This window comes from Stegodyphus dumicola, chromosome 1 (genome assembly GCF_044657685.1).
Source record: "Stegodyphus dumicola isolate Sdum_Otavi_A_Nest chromosome 1, ASM4465768v1".
NCBI lineage: Eukaryota > Metazoa > Arthropoda > Arachnida > Araneae > Eresidae > Stegodyphus > Stegodyphus dumicola.
In genome coordinates, this window is record NC_140768.1 from 116,070,267 (window position 1) to 116,088,455 (window position 18,189).

Sequence of the window (18,189 nt, forward strand, 5' to 3'; positions counted from 1 at the left end):
AATGATTGTTTATTTGGCTTTTACGAAACGTGAGAACTAAAAGAAACCACATTTCAAGTTATTGTGGTACCGCGCTTTCGGGCGGACTATTGAAACTTTTTTTCCTTGTGTGTGGCCTTCTAAATAAGGGTGCGTCTTATATGCCGTCAAATACAGTGTATATGTATGTATATTTTTTTTTTACTGGCTTCAATATAGTTGTTATGTTTATCCTTGGTACTTAGCCCAGCGTTGTGAAAAAAAAAAGCATTAGTGCTAATAACTATTAGTTAGTTTTATTATTAAGACTTGCTGTGGTAAGGTACCAGGAAGTGGAGTTCTGAAAACACCCTCACCCCCGGCGAGGGTAGGAGTTGTGACGATTAGACACATGCACCCCTCGGACTTCCAGGTGCTTAATGAGAACTTCCCGTTTTATTCAGAGACAAAACGGACAGCAGAACTTTGAAGAAATCTGCAGTGGAAACCCCCTAGTGTGGTTTCCGGTAATAAGGGACTAATTATTCTCTTTCCAGGTTTCTTAACAAAATGACGAGAGTTTTGTGTAAGAAGCTTTTGATGCTGTAAACGAGAGATAGCGGACGCATTTTAGCGTCCTCGCTGCGTCAGCGACTTTTGTTTAATTTATGGCTGTAATGATTCAGTTATTTGACTATTTAATCAAGAATTTCTAATTAAGATTTTAAAATAAATATTTTAAAAGGCAACCTGTCTTTCTTGCACCCAACACCCAATGTTCTGACGTTACAGTGTATTTAACATAGAATGAGTATAAAACAACTTCCAGCCATTAACCTTAAATATGTTTTTTATGCATCTTTGACATTAGTTCAAACTCAACAGTCGTGGCTACAAGAATATTATTTTCAAAATAACAGAGACTAGTAAGCATGGAAATGAATAAAATTTATGTCCGTGCATTTAGTGGATGATAGGATTTACGATAGAGAGTAGAAACCAGCGATGATAATAGTTGATAAATAATTATTAATTTTGTTAAATGCAAATTTGCATTTAACAAAATTAATCATAATTTTGCAAATGAAACTGAAAAACACAAGTGTCTGAGAACAAATACAAGACACTATATTTATTTTGCCAATGCTAATTTTCTCTAGTAAAATCTTGAATCATGAAAGTTAATATTAAAACATAAATTTTAGCATACATTTACGTTTAACTTCATTCCTGGCACTTAAATTTTATCAAAAGATAGACTGAAATCTACCAAGCCTATCAGATAGTTTTTGCTATCTGTGTTTGTAAACTAAAATAATTTTATTAATGTGAAAATTTAATTTCATAAAGTTAGGCTTTCAAATGGATTTAACCTTTTGACTACTAACAGGACATATAAGTCCCACTAAAAGTTTAAAAAGTACTTAGAATTTCCAGAATGTTGTGAATCAATCATCTTCCAATAGTTGGAAAATCAAGACGCCACTAAGCTCGTTGTACACAAATGAACATAGAGAAAATTTGATATAGTTCGACCATCTCAAGTGCAACCCTGGTTGGTATTCTGCCAAAACACATAGACTCGTCCAAAAGGGGCGGTATTACTTGCTGCAACATGAAAGGTCTTCACTTCTCCGGAAAGAGCTATGCTGGAGGGAAAGAAAGTCCCCATCCTTCCACCCTATTTTGAGATTATATCGGTCCGAACACGCATGCGCCATTCGGACTATTAAAAGGTAGGGGATGAGGTGGTCGACCTATAATATATGAAGTTGATGATAAACAAATATGAGTTGCCCAATGTGTAATGTTGGGTTATGCAAAGAATGCTTTACCCTTTAGCACACAATGTAAAATCTGTTTCATATAATAAAGTTTTCCAGAATAATAGGTATAATTATAGTAAGTCGATCGCTACATGTGGGACATATGTATCCCACCCTTAACTACGGCTGGGACATATGTGTCCCAAACTTCGGCTTGAAAACCATTTGTCAAAAAAATCCAAAATGCTAAATTTACCTTATTTACGACATATTTTGTTCACTTGGATAGAAAATGGGGTAATTTTTTTTTTATTTGTAATCAAAGGCTTAAGCAGTATATGCATTTAACATAATAGAATGCAAATCTGTAGAAAGAATATTAGTACAGAAATTAACAATTTTTGGTACTTTTCCATTTTGCCAGCACAAGTGATAAAGTCGCCAAAAATAGCACAAATGATGCCGAACGGAATATCCTCACTGGTAACCTTTTACAGGGTTCGTACACATTTCCTTACATGAAAATTAAGGACTTTTAAGGACCATCAAAGAAAAAATTAAGGACCTATCAGCAAACAAAAAAATGAATAGAATAAAGCAATTATCCATAAAACCGACTTCATGCTTGTAATTTCACTTTAAGAAACTAACAGAAGTGTGTATTATGCACTATTATTAAATTCAATTTAATACTTAATACCATAAAACAATTTTGAAAATTAAACTAACTCCCTACAAGTTATGAAGTAGATAACATTAAATTAGGAACATAATTTCTTGAAAAACATGTATAAGTGTATTTTACAATAATAACAGTCACTATTTTAGAGATTTACATGATTATTATTTAACTTATTTGATATTTGTTTAAACACAGTCAACTACTATTATAATCACAATGTAAGAATATTTTTCAGATTAAAATAACTGATTTGTAAACATACAATTTATTTCCTTGGTTTTTTGAAAGATACTAGAATAATAAACTGTACAATAAAAGATACAAAACATTTGTGCTTTTTTTAAATCTGAAATATTTTCAGCTATTTTAACATCTAGTTTATTTATGTCTATTTCCTTTCTTTAACTATTCTTCCAAGTTCATTTGCTTTGATAAACAAATCAATGTTCCTGCTGGTCTCAGCTTCATCTGCTAAAGCATCTACTTCTTCATTAATATCTTTAATGTCCCTTTGAAGAAATTTTTTCTTCTGCTTCATATAATCAATTTCTTCCTCAATAATATTTCTTTTCCTCTTTGAATTTTCAGATTTAGTTAAAGATTTTTGTTCTTCTAAATACTGAACTTCTAAATAACAAACTCCACTTCTTGCAGAAGCTGCTGCTGATCTCATTTCTTTATTAATTTCGATATTAAGAACACCTCCAGAAAATTTTATGTTATCAAATACTGTGCATTGAAAAATGTATGATGAGTCACTTAAATTTTCAATTTCAATTGCTTTATTTACAGAGAAGCCCTTTACCACAGACGCCTGTTCATGTGACAAGATAAGAATACTTGTTACAGTGAATATTTATTTGAATAGTGAAAATATACATTTTTTACTATATATAATTTATTTCCTAAACAATATTGATTAATTGATTATATTACCTCCTAAGTTTAATTAAAGTAGAATTATTTTAAAAGAGTGAATCCATACTGGTAAGTTATATTTTGAAAGATGTGTATATATATATATACAGTACAAAGTCCGAGATCCGGACATCCAATATCTGGAATGATCTAAAATCCGGACCTCAAAGCCACCAACTAATTTTTTAGGGCTTTTTTGAAGGGAAAGGGTATGCATTACGCACGCGCATTAGATTTTTTTCCTCATCATAAAAAAACGTGTCGGAAATCCCGATTTTTAATCTCAGTTTGGAGCTAAATAAAATATCTCATTATTGAAGAAATAATTATTTTAGCATAAATTTGTGTGATTAGTAACTTGACTCCATAGCTGCGTATCTGCTTGGCATAATCTCAAACCGAAACATTTGTTAATTTTACACCAACTAATATTTTATATCCTTGATGCCGAAATCGCAAATCATTATTTATTGCATTTTGCTTTCATCACCTCATGTTTATCAACGGATGACAACTTGAGTGATAAATCATGCAGCGACGCCAAATGACAGAGTATTATCCGATTACAGATTTAAGTTTAATGCGCTAAAATGTTGACAAGGGAAGATTTAGCAGAAATTTCTTTCCTTATGCTAAGAATATATTTTGTTAATGATACTCATAGGACAAACGATTATATTTAATGCTATTTAAATTAAGAATAACTGATTTGTTATTCACATAAAGCCAGAACTAGCACCAGAGCTCGCATGGCCGCATCAGGCGGCAGAATTTAACGAAGTTAAACAGAAGTTTTTCATTGCGATGACAATGCCCAATCATCAATCAATTAATGGAGGGCGAAATCTGTAGTATGGTTCTAAATCCCGAAAATACAGCTACCGATAGTGAAGAAAGTAACAGAGAGGTTACTGAACGAGAAAAAATTTTGATTGACAAGTTATTCGGAATTCTCAACACAGCAATTACAGGACTTGAACAATGGAACTTAATAATTGAACAAGAAATTATATGTCTATAGTACTAGTCTAAAGTATTAGCAGAGAAAACAAATCAAACAACTCACATTGAAAGAAATGTTTAATAAAGTAAACATATAAATATTAAGCTCTTTTCTTTTGTAAATTTTGATACCCTTTAAATCATAAATGCTTCATTATTTCATAAATCACGATTTTATATTTTCAATTTTATAATTTCTACGTGCCATCTTAGTAGATTTAAAATGATCTAATATCCGGAAAAATCTCAAATCTGGGATCGCCGAAGTCCCGACGAGTCCAGACCTCGGACTTTGTACTGTATAAATATATATATATAATACGGAATGTATATTTTCAGTTAAACTTCTACCCATTAACTTTAGTAATTCATGAAAGTTAATTTTGCGTCTAGTTAATTTAGGAAAATTAGTTTCAATTAGTTGTTTTCAACTTTAAAAATATTAAAAAAATTTTAATTAGTTAGTTATTTTCAACTAATAATTGTATCGCCATTAGCAAAAATTATGCATTACTATCAACAACATAGGTTTAAACCAAATACTTAATTGTCTATTGAAGCTTCAAAACGTATTTCCGAACTTCACTTTTTCTCGGCTAGCGTTACCGAATTTGCCCTTGGCGACCTAAAATCGAAATGGAGCCAACAGATTTCCCGCGAAATCGATAACAGACCCTCTGCAGAAATAAACTCATAATTCCGATATCCCACATATATAGTATGTGCAAAAGAGAATAAACTCCGTAGAAGGTGATAAAAAATTAATTTATGGCTTAATTGAAACAAACAGAAATTAAGCTAAGCAAAACCGTGTAAAAACAAATTGAAATGATAAAACGAAACTTAATTTTCATGTGAATTTTCAGCGCTGACTCTCCCATTCTAGAAATTTCAATTTTTTCAAGACCACATTTAAGGATTGCCATCTATCAATATCTAGTCTTTTTATTCAGCTTGATAAAGCCACAGTTTATTGAAAATGCACTTTCCAGGCATCTCGTTCCTATTTGGCGTCGGAAGGCTTGTGGCCTTCCAGGTTGGAATTGCTCTAATTTTGGCAAATATTTTCAGAATCCCCCCCCCCTTTTTTTTTCTCGAGGACCTTCATCATCACTTTCGCCTCTTAAAGAACTTCCGGCTTCACGCTTTCGTCACAATCTGCCTAAATTTATGGATAACACCTGTTTCGAAAGATTGGGTGAATAGCCAATCAGACACCGATACTTTCGTTCGGGTAGCTAATTGTGTTTTTTTTTTTTTTTTTTTTTTTTTTATCGTTTGCAATGCAAATCCGCCAACAGATTGGTTAAGAGCCCTGTAATTTTAATTCCACATTCATGAGAAATCGTAATTCACACTTAGAATGGCAATCATTAGAAATGATAAGAAATGTCAAATGAGCAAAATTAAAGACCGTTTATTCATTTTGGCCAAAATTAAGGACTTTTAAGGACCAAAAATCATTTTTGAAAAAATTAAGGACTTTTAAGGACCGTACGAACCCTGTTTTACGTCTCATTTTTAAAACAAGTCGCAGCCATTTCTCACCAGATTGACTGTTTCTTTGGCTAATCTTTGGAATGTAGTAACAGGTAGTTTGGCGACATTTTGGTAAGGAGATAAAGGTTACAAGCTACGACTTTAGTAATAATTTGAGAAGTACACAGTTCCAGTTCTTTTTACCGACTTCAAAGATTCACAAAATCTTTCTGCATTTTCATGCAAATTTTTCTAATTTATGAGAAAAATTATTTACATGTTTCATACATAAATTTGCCTTGTTAAAACAAATTTCTGTGCATGTTTGTTCCACTACATTCCGGAAAATTCCGATCATGATTTTACCTAATAAGCACTTAGAAACAATTTCGCACCTAATCTTCATCATGATTAAGGACTTTTGTTCCATAAAAGTTCTAGCATAAGCGTAATTCGACTAGCAGATTGTTAGAAAAAATGTTGAGAAAAAAAAAATGCCTTTTCTTCGTGAAACAAAATGGCGTCCAAAAAAAAACTAGCAAGTTGCTGTAGCAGGATTGGTCGCCAAATTTTCACCAAAAAATCGCCAAGTTACCATAATCTGAAGATTCACCATTTCTTTCAATACTAGCATACAATTACATATAATTTTTACCAGATTATGCCCCAAGACCATTTGCGGTAACCAAGTCAATTAGGATGCAATTACACCGCTCAGCCGAAGGCAAAAACACAGAAAAGGCAAAGTTAAGGGTTAAATTCATCAATTTCTAATGAGAATGCACCAGCGAAGTAAAGCACTGTGGTTTTACATAATTTCCGAGTAAGCTATTTGTACGAATTAACATAATTCTTGCACTTGAGCTTGTATTCCAAATTAAGATTTAACTTAAAATTAATGTAGATAATTACTGAGAGAATTAGATTTTTGCGATTTATGCGAGATGAGACCACTTGGGGTCACATGATATGAAACAGCGAATCAGGATTAAATGAATCACCATGAAAGCATAGTAAATTCTTAAATTAATGTCTTTTTACAAATTTATTGTCTTTATTATCTTTTTACAAAATTTTAAACAATATTAAAATGTTTATGAATTAAAATTAAAAATTTCATAGAACTAACATTCGTTAACAATTTTTATGTGTATACTGTGTGTTGTCGCCAATAAAGTCTGCCTGGCGAGATTTGCACCGGCGAAATGGAAAAGTACATAATTTTTTAATAACTTTATTTAAAATTAAATTTGATGCTTCTAAATATTTAAGAAGAGAAAATAATTTTAAGTTGTACTTACATGGTAGCCGATATGAAAGGCAGCATTAACAAAACTACAACAGCCATTTCCGCATACAAGAACCCTGCAACTAATGTCCACTGCAAACTCATCTTGAATATATTAACTATAAAGTACAAAAAAATAATAATTAATACACGATATGTTTACTTAACTATACATTCTTTTTTTTGGGGGGGGTAAAGTGCAGAATCGCCCACTTATTTGTTTGGCGTTTGTTTGCCGCTTTTTACAAGAGTAAGAAGAATTGGATTTTTGTCAAATTTCTTTGACTTTTTAAGTGAAAATAGGTCGATGTGTACATGGATAAAATCAAGGGAGTGCACAATGCCATTTTTATGCAATTCTGGTATTTTTTTAAAGTGAAAATAGGTCGATATGTACATGGATACTGAGTATGTGCAATTCTTAAAAACGTGCCAAGCAGTGGGCGATTCTGCACTTTCCCCAATTTTTCTTACCAAAAATAATTTCAATTAAAGGCATCATGCAAATTCAAGAATAAGCATCTACTTGTTTTTAAGATGAATATTTTTTCCCCTTAAGCAGCTTAACTTTTACCTATTAGTATTATAAATACAATCCAGTTATAAATCTTAGAAATTCCTTATTATAAGAAAGGAAAATACAATTCTGATTGAACCAATATTAAAATATAGTATAATTTTGCATTCAAATGAATGTTAAAATGACATTCACAAGCTTTCTTGACGCATATTAACTAAGGTGACCAGACGTCCCGATTTAGGCGGGACAGTCTGGATTTCAGACTTCATGTCCCAAGTTCCCTCGCTTGTCCCGGCGGGCAACTGTTTGTTCCGCTTTTCTGCAAAAGAGACTCTAAACGTCAATTAACTCGAATTTTCTTGTAAATGCATTACAAGGGAATGGTGTGACAAAAAATGTTGTTGATTTCTGCACAGACAACTCTAACACGAATTTCGGGGGATTAAAAAGAAGAGGTAGAAACAACGTTTTTGCAATATTACAAGATGCCCTCAGGAGGAAACTGCTAGGTATTGGTTGTGCTGCTCGTATCATTTACAATGCAATCCAAACAGCAGGAGATTGCTTTCAAATTGACGTGGAAGCAGTTATTATGAAAAATTATTATTATTTCTATATCTACACTGTTCGTGTTGAATTCGCCGTAAATGTATTAATTCGCAAAATTCTAGGTATTGGTTGTGCTGCTCGTATCATTCACAATGCAATCCAAACAGCAGGAGATTGCTTTCAAATTGACGTGGAAGCAGTTATTATGAAAAATTATTATTATTTCTATATCTACACTGTTCGTGTTGAATTCGCCGTAAATGTATTAATTCGCAAAATTCAAAGAATTTTGCGAATTAATACATTTACGGCGTCGTTCTGGATGGACACGTTCAAGCAGCAAGGTAAGTAGAAAGTTACAAACTTTTATATTCCGACTGCCTTTTTTTTTTTTTTTTTTTTTTTTTAATTCTTTGTTCACTCTTACTCGTACTGAAAGCGCACAAGTTGTCTCAGTCCAGATCCCAAAATCCATGATTGTTGACTTAATAATTGATTCAGTCTGAGATATGGATAAATTATATTTTTTTTTTCTCTCAATAGAGTCTGTTTAACACACATGCTAATTCGCAAATGATGGGTAATTCTTTACAGGACAATGTGACTTCACTAAAAATTTTTAACTCCGTATTTTCACCTTCTGAGGGGGCTTCGCCCTTACAGTAAGGGTTTTACGACTGTCGGAGGACTCTCTTACAGCAAGAAATTAAAAATAAGATGATAAAAAATATTAAAATGAACTCAATGTACTATCAAAAGAAAGTTTTAAATCAGATATTTACAGAAGAAATTTCATGTCTTTATCCCAAGGACTTTATCAAGTAAGAAAGAGTGAATCTTCATCAAGACAAAGTAACAAGTTATATTTTGAAAAATAATTTTGCAACCCATGAAAAAAATAAACGGTTGATACAGGTATTACATATATGTTCCAGATGTTACACCTATGGACCATTATGCTTTTGGTCTCTTAAAAAAAGCTCTTTTTAAGTATAAACCCACCACGATTCATGGACTCTGGAAAGCAGTGGAAGAGGAATGAAAATCAATACCACTGGAAATTTTAAAAAAGCCCTTCTATTATGGAAATCATGATGCAAACTTAAAAAATTATCAGGTCAAATATTTAAAAAATACTTTTTATTTTAAGCATTAATTAAAAGATCTCAAAATCATTTTAAAAATATGTACACTTTCTGCACAATATGAATAGAAATGTGCTGCTCACACGTTAATTGGCCAATAAAATTCATCAATGTGTTAATCATTTATATACTTCAGCCAGTTATTAAATCCTACACCTTTCTATTAAGGTACATTCACTATTAAAATAAATTAGTTTATCAAAATCAAATATATACATTCATTTAATTTATTTTAAATAAAAAATCCATAAAAATCTGCAAGTTGTCTTTTGTACATGCACTTGACAGTTACAAAATTCATTAACTATGTCACTGCTTTAAATAGTGTTTTTTTAGTAAGTCTTTTGACTCTACTTAATCCTATCAATGTAAAAGAATCTTAACAGGATTGTATAGCAATACATGAACTGATGGAAAAAAATCTTAAAAGTTTAAAATGCTAGGCAGAATGTCTGTATTGCTAGTTTTCAACTCTAATGTAAAATTAGTTTTGTTATACAGATCCAAAACCTGCGTGTTATAAAAGTTCACAAAAATTTATCAGTTTCCTTTCCAGACAAAATATATTCATTATTAACTTTACATACACAATTATTTTCATTATCCAACCATATACAGAAATAATAAAATTCACCGTAGAAGGATTTAAATACAGAATTTGAACTTCGGCAAGGTTTGCATTAAGAATGCTGCCCTAAATATCTAACAGTGGCAATGGCATGGATCTCCCTGCAGAAATAGAAAAAGACCGATTTAAGAAAACATAATTAAAAATAAAAGAAGAAAGTAAAATGGTACAACTGAAGAGAAACTATACAAACGGTAGAAGAGCTGTAACAAATAAACGGCAAGATTAAAGGCTTCAAGCACATATATGAATAAGAAAAAATTTTAAATAGCTAAAAACCCCTAGTAATATTCCTCAATTTCAAAGCTGAAAAGCATAAATGCAATTCAAGGTTAAAAATTAGCAGCATTACTAACTGCTTCCACTTTTTTAGTAACTTTAAATTAAAGCAGTCATCAAATCATGCAAATGCTGTTTATTTAAATAAAGAGGCAAACATCAAATAATTCTTTTTTTAAATATAATTAGTAGATACACCTTTTTTTCAACCACATATTAAAACAAATACTTTAAAAATAACAGTTTTGCAAGACAATACTTAGAAACTTTAATTTAAATTTCTCCTGTGTGTCATAAATATAATGCACCTGATTTGAACGCTAAAATTTGAAGGAAAATTACAAATATTTTGTTTTCAAAATAAAAAATCGTAGTAAATCTGTGTCTGAAGGAACCGTTTCTCTTTCCAAACCGGCATAAACATCAGATTTAAATATAGATAAAGTTATTCAGAATTCACATAACAAAAAAGCTGCATTAATACATCCAAAATACAATTAAAACTACGTATGCATTAATCAGGTATAAAAGATATTTTGAGTGACATCTGATTCATAAACATTGACTTATATGAAAATTTCCGTAACACATGACATTGCTAGAGGGTTACTCAATAAAAAAGTTACAGATCGCTCCCAACTAATTAATAACACAGGAATTATTTGTAAAAACTAAATTTAACGAAAAAAAAAAAAAAAAAGACCCAAAGATATAAGAGGAAAACTCCTCTTTTAACGAACTTTAGAGATAATCTTCTCAAAATGAGTCAACGAAAACAGTAAAATAAATCTCACCAAGCGTTTCCTTAACAAGAGAAGGAAATACTCGATGAATCACTCTTTATACTCCTTCAGACGATAAGCTTACGTTTCGAAATTTCATTAAACAAAGTATTATTATTCTTGTCTCTAAAACAGCCAAACATTGCAAATAATATGTTATTAAAAATTAAATAAACTGAAATCGTTATTATATTTGTTTAGTGAATAAATTACATTTAATCAATGCTACAAATTTATTTTTTATTAATTAATCATAATTAAAATTAATTAATATGCATACATAAACTTAACATAAAATATCACATCAACTCTATAGCGAATACGATCAAATGATGAAAAGCCATTTCTTGTGAAACGCTACCATTTTCTGGCTTTTGACTGTAATTGTAACTGAGTAAATAATTTTTTTTTTTTTTTTCCTTAAATTAAGAAATGGGGAAAATCAAAAGAATTAAAGCGAAAAATCCTAATCGTCATAATCCCTTAGACCAAGAAATAATACATAATAGATACGCTAAATCGTCTGTTCGAATAAAAGTAAGAAAACGTCAAGAAGAAGCTGAAGAGGTAAGTGCATAAGTTCGCCATTAAGCACGTGTAAAATTTTATAAACAAACGGTAGTTTATTTTGCATTTTATTTCATGATGAGCGCTTCGAATTTTAATTCATTGTGTATTAAGGAAGGTGATTTTGTAATTGTGAAAACAGATACAGTTCTGCGACTGGTAGAATTAAAGAAAAACAAGCCTCAATTTCTCGGAAAGAGAAAAGCCAATCTGTTTTCAGCAGTTGGCCATCCGTACGGAACATTTTTTGAAATTAATTCCGATGGCACGCTAAAAAAGCTATCAAACCCAGGTGTAACGCAAAATTTGCTCATTAAAGTTGAAGATGATGCTGATATGAAGGATAATCGATCTCTGATAGATACTGGCGAATCCCAAAAACTCACAACCGATGACATCGAGGGATTCAAAGCTCAAGGTTTATCCGGTCAAGAAATGGTTAAAATTATTGTTCAGAATAGTAGTTCTTTTCAGGATAAAACTGCTTTTTCAAAAGAAAAGTATTTGCGAAAGAAGCAAATGAAATATATAAATTATGTTCAGCTATTGAAACCTAATATACGTTTGCTGGCTGAAATGTATTACGCTCAAGGTCCTTTGAAAATCTGCAACTTAAGGATAGATTCTTTGTCTCAAATGCTTGCCTTTTGCAACGTAATGTCTGGAGGAAAGTATATGATTTTAGAAACTGTTGTTGGTTTGTTAACTGCTGCGGTAATTGAAAGACTAGGTATTCATGGCTGTGCTGTACAACTGCATCTAGGTCCTTTTTCGATTCATCCGTGTCAGCAAATAATTAAGGCTTTAAATGTGCCCCAGCATCAGTTGCCGTCAATCCTGTATAATGTGGATTTGAAAAGTGTTATGGATTTATTACAAACAAAAGACAATGAAGATAACATGATTGTAGATGAAGTCGAGAGTATTGCTTTGCTCAGTGATTCACCTCATGCTGAAATAAAAAGAAAAATGGAGAAGATGGAGCATGTGCAAAAAGCTAAAGAAATTCTTTCTCAGAAAAACATGGATAGTTTACTTATAGCTATAAAAAACCATCCAGGCAATGTTTTGCCATTGTTAGATTTTCTTTCATCTTCTCGGCCATTTGCTATATTTTCAATGTATCAGCAACCATTAGTTGATTGTTATGTTGCATTAAAATCTCGCGGTGATATCATATCATTAAATATATCTGAAACATGGTTTCGTAAATATCAGATTCTGCCCGACCGAACGCATCCATGTTATTCCATGTCGGGCAATGGTGGTTTCTTATTGACTGGAATAAAAGTTGAAAGTAAACCCCAAGTTGGCATATGTAATTAGTTTCTTGAGTAAACTTAGATAAAAATTGCATTTGTTAATGTTTTTAATAAAAGTATTTTCGGCAATGTACCTGTATTTAAGCAGCTTTTATTTTTATTTTACTTCATTTAAAAATGATGCACACATTAAACTGCCTTTTTACTGTTAGGAACCATTTGAGCTTTTCTGCCAGCCTGCAAAAAAATTGCTGATTGTTATTTTTAATTTAGAAGCCATGTTGTTTCAAATATATTCAACATTGTCACTAGATAAAGATTTTGCTTTTTTGACATAGTTGCTGTAGATTAGCAACTTTTTTTTATAACTTTTCCTTTAATTGTTAATATTATTATTACTCATACATTAACAACAAACAAGTCTTTGCATCTCTTAAATTAAAGAAATTAAAAGCAGTATTAAAGCTTCTTTCTTGCTTTATAAACAGTTTGGTGGTGTTTAAGGGTGTTATTAATGGAAATTTTCATTAACTTGTTTACATAACAGGTAAAAAAATTAATTTGATATTTTTGCTTAGTTTTTATTGACTTAATTATTTTGTAATTTGGCTTAAATGTTTTCAGTCCAAATCAATATACAGTCAAAAGTCGTTAATCCGGACTCGTTGGGACTTCCGCGATTCCCGATTATAGATCATCAGTTTAAATCTGGTAAGATGGCATGCAGAAATTATAAAATTAAAAATATGAAACCGTAATTTATGAAATAAAGAACAATTATGATCTAAAGGGTATCAAAATTTACAGAAAGAAAAAGCTTAATATTTATTTGTTTACTTTATTAAACATTTCTTTCAATGTAAGTTGTTTAAGTTGCTTAATTTCATGTGATAATACTTTCTCTTTAATTCTATTAAACAGACATAATTTCTTGTTTAGTTCCAAAGTTCCGCTGTTCAAGTTCTAGGAAGCACTTCCGCAGAGAACCCGGTAAATGTAAACATCGCCAACTTTGGCGATAATAGTTCAAACCTGGTAACCCAGAGTATTTATCCTATTCACTTGTTCGAAGTTTGCAACTATTCCTCTTGCGATCAAATTTTGTTGAAATATCACTGTCGTTGTTTGCATTTGCAAATTTATATTATTTTTCTGAATTTTTTAACAACGAATATATAGAAATATTTTCGTAGATAGATGCCGGTTCTCGGTTCGGATGAAAGGAAGAAAATACGGCGGGAGCTTAAATGCTTTTGTGCTAACTTGAATTTAATACAAATTTATTTTCGTATATCACGTTTAACCGGTTAGTTTTACATCTACATGCGTATTATCTGTGAATTTTTACTACCATGTGCTTAATATATTGTTTTTCCTGCTAACTTCAATTTACATGCACTAAAAATCATGTTTACGGCTCGGCTCATCGTCGATGAACCGCGAGCTTGGCGGGTAAAAATGCAACGGCGCCAACGGGTTCTCAGCGGATGATAACCCAAGTTCTATAATTGCTGTGTTGAGAATACCGACTAATATGTCAATCGAAATTTTTTTCGTTTTCAATAACCTCTGTGTCACTTTCTCTTCACTATCGGAAGCGAATTATAATGACGAGGAACTTGATTTAATTCATATCAAAGGCAGAGTACATCGAGATGAAATATTACATTTAGTAAGGAATTATAAACCAAATAAAATAAAAACATCTGCCCTGAAGGATAGTGCTGACATATCAACTTCCAATTCATTGCGCGCTGCGTCGTTTCCCTTTCCCCACAGAGACGCGTGAAATTTATAAACGTATTTCGGAATGATTAGATAATCAAAGGATATGCCTTTATCCATTTTTTGCAACAATTCCACTTTCCATTTAATGGACTTCGAAACATACTTTTGCTTTGTAGATCCTTTACATATTGGTAAATATATATCAGAAATTCTATTTGACATAATCGAAAGTTCAAGCTTACTTTTATAAAATTGCTCTAACAGTCTGCAAAAAATAATAAGCCGGATCCAATTCGAAGATTAAGGAACAACGCAATCTGCAACATTAACTGAATTAGATAATTTTAGCTTAGCTTATACCGTCCATTATACATTAAAACACGTATGCGTAAATGTATTGTGCGCATGCGCACATGCATATTCGCAGCCGTAAAGGTCCTACCCGCAGAAAGTTTGTAGCTTTGAGGTCCGGATTATGGGTGTCCGAATTAACGACTTTTCACTGTATTAGAAATAGAATTATGCATAATAAAACAAACACTCAGGTTATCATCTGTATTTGAAGCTTTTTGTCAATCATTTTAATGTTTGCATCTTGAATTTCATTTTTTTAATGATTTTGGGAACAAAACATAATTTTTTATTTTTAAAATATCTCTCACAGTTTTGTATATATAATTACAAAACAATTTTTTAAAAACAAAATGTAATCATGTCTAGTATTTTCACACATTAAGTTGCTAAAATCAGTAAAGGCATAAAGTTAATTTCTGTGGTTTTAAAGATTCACACCAATTTTGCTGCATTTCAGACTTTTTCCGTTTTATGTTGTTTTATGTTTGTATGCTTTTGGAGAAAGTAGGTTTTGAATTGATTTACTGTCTTTTTATAGTTAAATATTGGACTGACCTTTATAATATGATAACAGATGATTTGATGCTGGTTTTTATGCCAATGAAGGTTGTTGATCTAATGATCATGTGCAGTAATCTGAAACTTCCGGACCAATGATTTTTATATAACAACCTATGTCATATAAGTTCTATGTTTTAATAAACTAAGATATAGGGTGGTATATCTTCACCCATATTTTATAAATATTTTTAATAGTTTAAATTTTATTTGTTTTCAATCATTTTAATGTTTGCATCTTGAATTTCATTTTTTTAATGATTTTGGGAACAAAACATAATTTTTTATTTTTAAAATATCTGTCACAGTTTTGTATATATAATTACAAAACAATTTTTTAAAAACAAAATGTAATCATGTCTAGTATTTTCACACATTAAGTTGCTAAAATCAGTAAAGGCATAAAGTTAATTTCTCTGGTTTTAAAGATTCCCACCAATTTTGCTGCATTTCAGACTTTTTTCCGTTTTATGTTAAAGCTTAATTAAATGATGCATGTATAAATTTATCCCAGAAGAAATGGAGGTTGATCTTTAGATTATGGTAACTTGGCGATTTTTTGGCGAAAATTTGGCGACCAACTCTCCTACAGCAACCCTCTATTTTTTTTTCCGGTCGCCATTTTGTCTTCACGAAGTAAAGACATGTTTCTTTTCTTTTTACCTACTGAACACTTCTTCCAACAATCTACTAGCCGAATTACATTTATGCTAGAAATTTTATGGAACAAAACTGCTTAATCATGACAAATATTCACTGCAAAATTGGGAAAAAGTGCACAATACCATACTCCTTACGTGTTTTTCAAAATAACACATACACATAAACCATGTACACGTCGACTTATTTTTACTTAAAAAAACATCCCAGAATTACATAAAAATGGCATTGCTCACACTCTTCACTATATCCATATACACTGCTTTTTTCTCATAAATTAGAAAAATTTTACGAAAATACATGACAATTTTCTGAATCTTTAAACCCAGTAAAAAGAACATATATGAAATTACCTGATCGCGAAAAAGTATATACCCTTTCCAAATATGAACATTTCCACATATAAAATAAATAAAATATCCAAAAACTTTTACCTCTAAATCATCGATTATATTATAAACGTCACCAACGAATTCATACCACAAGCATTACAAATACTTAGTGTCAAATATTTAAATTATTTCCATGCACGTTTACTTCAACTTAAACGTGTACCAAATTCCTACAAACATATAATTCACAAAATAACTATCATTTAATTAAAATATCACTAAATCATGTACACGTCGACTTATTTTTACTTAAAAAAAAAATCCCAGAATTGCCAAAAATGGCAATGCGCACACTCTTCACCATATCCATGTACACTCCTTTTTTCTCATAAATTAGAAAAATTTCACGAAAATGCATGACAATTTTCTGAATCTTTAAACCCGTTAAAAAGAACATATATGAAATTACCTAATAACGAAAAAGTATATACCCTTTCCAAATATGAATATTTCCACATATAAAATAAATAAAATATCCAAACACTTTTACCTCTAAATTATCTATTATATTATAAACGTCACCAACGAATTCATACCGCAAACATTACAAATACTTAGTGTCAAATATTTAAATTATTTCCATGCACGTTTATTTCAACTAAAACGTATACCCAATTCCTACAAACATAAAATTCACAAAATAACTATCATTTAATTAAAATATAATTAAATTCAAAAACACTACTTAAAATATAAATAAGCACATACATTAAATTAATAAAAATTAGCTTACAATCCTAATTACTTTAAACTACATCATTGCTAATAACAATTTTCCCAATAATACCAAATTACTTTACTTCCACCTTACATTTAGAACAATGCATAAAAATAATATCCTCAAATAATTAAAAATACTAACTTACCTAATCTTCTTCAGAATCTTGATTACGTGTCCGATAAACTTTTCTTATTTCCTCGGCTAAACAAAAAGCAAACGTATGTGCGCCTGTTTCAGGATCTTTAAAATCATACTTATAGTTCACAGCAGGGTACCAGGTAAAATAAATAACTTAATAAAACATGTTTACTTCTATCTCGCACAACCTTAAAGAAACACTTATTACTACCCCTTTCAATTCCACTAAATACCCATTTCGAATTCACTTTAGTTAGGGCCATGGGATCCAAAAATTAACGAACACTGTTTCACACAACACAGAATAAGGCCAAATACAAAATTTCCAGATTTTTTCCCGATTTCCCCCCTTTTCCGATTAAAGAACCATAATTCGTCCATTAATATCACATGACATATCCCATGATCTCTCATTTCCCTCATGGGAAAAACTAGAGTAAACCTAAGATATAGCTAAGTCATTGTCGAATGTGGAATATTAACTTTTAGCACTGCATTATAATGAAAATACATCTTAGTAGCATACCTCCTAGGTACACCTAAAATCAGTACACTGTCTAGTCAGTTTTTGTTTGTTTTCAAACTGAATCTAGTTTAGAATTACATGTACTGATTAACAATTTTAAACTTACGAGGGTTGGAACTTTAATAGTGGCGACTATTTATTTACAAGGAATACAAAAGTGATTCATGTCACTATGTTTTACAGTCCTTCAATATAGTCGCCAGCATGTGTACAACCCATTTCCAACAATGTGGAATTCGCAGAATACCTGTAGCAGCGCCTGTTTTGTTGATAGTTTGAATGGACCG

The 18,189-nt window shown here is 31.1% G+C and overlaps 3 protein-coding genes across 4 annotated transcripts in view; 2 read left to right on the plus strand and 1 right to left on the minus strand.

Annotated features, from left to right (window-relative positions):
• LOC118200189 (B-cell receptor-associated protein 31-like) overlaps positions 1 to 11,136 on the minus strand; it is a 36,441-nt gene extending 25,305 nt beyond the window's left edge. Inside the window, exons 1-2 of one of the 2 annotated variants that reach the window (XM_035372121.2) lie at positions 11,009 to 11,136; positions 7,107 to 7,212 (exon numbers count right to left, since the gene is read on the minus strand). In XM_035372121.2, the coding sequence (XP_035228012.1) occupies positions 7,107 to 7,198 (92 nt within the window). In that variant the 5' untranslated portion in view covers positions 7,199 to 7,212; positions 11,009 to 11,136. Of the gene's footprint in view, positions 1 to 7,106; positions 7,213 to 10,954; positions 10,975 to 11,008 lie in introns of those variants that run through there. The other variant, XM_035372122.2, reaches the window with a different exon arrangement.
• A 256-nt stretch (positions 11,137 to 11,392) lies between these two features.
• Positions 11,393 to 18,189, plus strand: part of bys (Bystin) — a 45,215-nt gene continuing 38,418 nt past the window's right edge. The window contains exon 1 of the mRNA XM_085819651.1: positions 11,393 to 11,563. Coding sequence (XP_085675777.1) covers positions 11,429 to 11,563 — 135 coding nt within the window. The 5' untranslated portion in view covers positions 11,393 to 11,428. The remainder of the gene's footprint in view (positions 11,564 to 18,189) is intronic.
• Positions 11,570 to 12,964, plus strand: Trmt6 (tRNA methyltransferase 6 non-catalytic subunit). Its single transcript, XM_035372119.2, has one exon. The coding sequence runs from the start codon at positions 11,639 to 11,641 to the stop codon at positions 12,887 to 12,889; it is 1,251 nt and encodes a 416-aa protein (XP_035228010.1). The 5' UTR covers positions 11,570 to 11,638; the 3' UTR covers positions 12,890 to 12,964.